This window comes from Opisthorchis viverrini, assembly GCF_000715545.1.
Source record: "Opisthorchis viverrini unplaced genomic scaffold opera_v5_197, whole genome shotgun sequence".
In the NCBI taxonomy this organism is placed as follows: domain Eukaryota; kingdom Metazoa; phylum Platyhelminthes; class Trematoda; order Opisthorchiida; family Opisthorchiidae; genus Opisthorchis; species Opisthorchis viverrini.
In genome coordinates, this window is record NW_008751854.1 from 448138 (window position 1) to 451262 (window position 3125).

The 3125-nt window shown below is 46.9% G+C and overlaps 1 protein-coding gene across 1 annotated transcript in view; it reads left to right on the forward strand.

Moving 5' to 3' along the window:
• Window positions 1-2486: 2486 nt before the first annotated feature.
• Window positions 2487-3125, forward strand: part of T265_08016 (hypothetical protein) — a gene marked incomplete at both ends in the record, with an annotated part of 5267 nt that continues 4628 nt past the window's right edge. Inside the window, 2 exons of the mRNA XM_009173703.1 lie at window positions 2487-2558; window positions 2637-3070. Coding sequence (XP_009171967.1) covers window positions 2487-2558; window positions 2637-3070 — 506 coding nt within the window. The remainder of the gene's footprint in view (window positions 2559-2636; window positions 3071-3125) is intronic.

The window sequence follows — 3125 nt, forward strand, 5'->3', positions numbered from 1 at the left end:
GGGTTAGTAAGCATCATGAATTAAGAAAACGTACAATCAACAATGACGCAATTTGCAGGAGCGGGAAGTGGTCACTGTCACAGCACGGATTTATATCGGGGCAGTCTGACAGTGTGAGTTGGCGCTTCAAACTGGGTTCTAGAAGGAGCGTGGACAACCGTCGGAGGAAGGCCATTCCACGCAGCTACTACCCGAAATGAGAAACAATTTTGTCTAATGAATGTGTGTGCTCTGAGCTTGAAAATTTTCTTACTATGTCCCCGCCGTGTGTTTGCTGGGTCAACGGTAGAAAAAACCTGTTTGCCAATCTTTGTTCAAACAGGGCATAAGTAAGAATTAGGTCCCCTCGGAGGCGACGGTACTCCAGGGGAAAGAGATCAAGCATCGCGAGACGCGTTTCGTAGTCCACGGATTTGAGGCCGGTGCCATTCTCGTGGCGGCTCACTGGACGCAGTCGATGAGGGCGGCGTCTTTCGTGCATCCTGACTATTTTAAAGAGAACGCTTATTAGTGAGTCTGTTACACCTGACCTCTTAATTATTGTACACTCATTCTGGCGTTATTATTTTTCTTCCTTTGCCACACACTCCTGGAAAAGTAACTTATTGGGTAGCCAGACCACTACAAATTTGGTGAGCTCGAGTATATCTAGATATTTTTTTGAAACTTTTTCATTCAAGTCGTCGTAATTTATTTTTTTGCCCGTTGATTATGGAGGCACATTTTGTTTCATCGGATTTAGTCGAGAATGCAATGAGCATACGTCTACCAGGCCAAGATCCGCGCAATCCAAAGGTAAGGTTTCACCACGTCGAAGCTGTTTTTGCCACCCGACGTACCACTTCCCAAGCCACCCGCTTTTCCTGTGTCGTCCAGCATCTTTCTAGTGATGTAGCAACAGAAGTAGATCTGCTTTGTGATGTTCTGCACACGCTATATCGAGTGCGTGGCAATGTTTCACCTTGACTTCCTGAAACCTTAAGAGTGCCATGATAATAATCAGCGGATTTATGGTCAGAAGCATCGGGTCGTACAACAAAATGGCCTGGAGTTTGGGAAAATTTCAGTGGATGGGGTTATTCTTCCAGGTGCATGAAGTTTTTTTAATTATAAGAATCAAGCTCATGCCACTCGGTCTCGCGACGGACTCGCGTACACCCTTCTTTGGTCTTAACCTTGCTCCGTCCACAAAGACACGTGGTCACTAGATCTTGCTCTGACATTATCGTCGTAAAAAGGATCACTCATTATCACCGGTAGGACTAATTGACCAAGTGGTATGTTTACCTTTACAGCAGAAAAACCTCAGCTTCAGCGCAGACACCGATCGGGTGCTGTTGACAGCAGGATGTATTAAACACTTGGTGAGCTAGCCTATGAAACTTTTTTAGTTGTTTTTTCAATTATGTTAGGGCAAATTCACATAAGGTGTGATGGATTCTACATTTTTCATTCCAGAAAAGCTCTCGAGTGAAAATGGCTTCCGGAGAACGGGAACTGGCTTAACTGCAAACTACGATCGCACATATGCAAACCATAAATAAAAATTCTCCGATGGTAGTTGTATATTTTTCAGAATAAGGTTTGTCAGACCGACCGCCGTTGAGTGATGGATTAGGCTACCGTGCACAGTTTAGGGCTCGCCCAAGGTTTGACTGTGACTGCCGGCGTACCATTCAGTACACTCGAAATACTTCCGAAAACGCAGATTCTAGTGCTGCTCGGAAGGCATCCGCTGTGCGTTGCTGCACCAAGAGTGAGACAGTAACGTATCACGTTATTCACCCTCGGTTCACGCAGGTCCTGTGCAGCCAAATGGTCAGTGTGTTGAGCCATCAGCTCAGGAAATTCCTAAAATCTAATGCTCCACGGTTCAGAAGCTTAAGACTAATGCAAGTGGTAGGGATCGGAGCGAAACCTATATACACCAACTGCTATAGGCGTCAGACTTGGGACTCAAAGTTTAAAGGAAGGGGACCTCAAGTAAGCCAAATTCCCCGGCAAGAGCAACCAAGAAATATAAGTTACACTCACTTGATCCGGATCACCAAACTACTGCGCTCCCTCAGCATCCAACAAAAACTACAGCGAAAAAATAGCATGTAAGTCCAAAAGCCACACCTTCGTGAGTAAATATTCGCACAACTGCGTCTTTCCGCACGCGAGTGTCCAAGTCGGAAGATCAACTCAGGAGGAAGTACTGACTAGTGGTGGATTTGGAGTCGGTTATGTCGGAAGATTCAGGAGGAAGTACTGACTAGTGGTGGATTTGGAGTCGGTTATCGATGGAGAGCCTCAGTTAAGGGTTGTCGTTCCTTCTTTCTAACGCAACTTGACTCTGACAGCGCGGTCGTGCAGGTCCCGTTAGCACTTCGCTTTCTGCCGCTTGCCAAAGCAGAACAGCTCCGTTCACCAACCTTGACTGGTTTCAACAGCTGAGGAGTATCGAGCTGATCTGGTTAGAAAGCTACTAAAAACGCACAGCCATGCGGAGGACGAAGATTGCTAGGAGTTTGAATGGAGAAGAGTTAAAGAAGCAATGCTCTCGACTTTCAGTTGTTTGTCCAGATCATCTGACTCGACGAAATGAACACTAGATATCGTAGAGATCAGTATGTCTTATTACTGCCAGAAAGGCCATACCGGCCACGAGCGGATATGATGGTGCATGCAGATCCCTTAAACACCGGATAATCAGAGGCTTGAAGAATGATAGAGAGCGCTGCTGGATTCAGAAGGCCCAGGAGACGGAGGAGGCAATGGCCGCGCCCCGTTTCAACCAGCCGGTCAAAAGAAGGCAGGTGTCAGCGAAACAATACGCGAAAAAGACCCAATGGCAATTTAATCCCTCAATCGTCTTGAGTGGTGGGCTGAGCACCTCAAGGAGCGGTTCCATTGGTCTCTTTCAACACAACCGCCGGAAGAACCTGAATGGAACATTGACACCAACTCGCCATCAGCAGCCGGAATCCAGTGTGGGATATCAATATCGAAATGCGGCAAGACATCAAGTCCGGATGGTCTGCACCACACGCTCATCAACTAAGGTGGCGAGGCCCTGGCGAACAGTGTGGGACCATACTGCAAAAGATTTGGGACGAAAACAGAACACTAACCGAATGGAG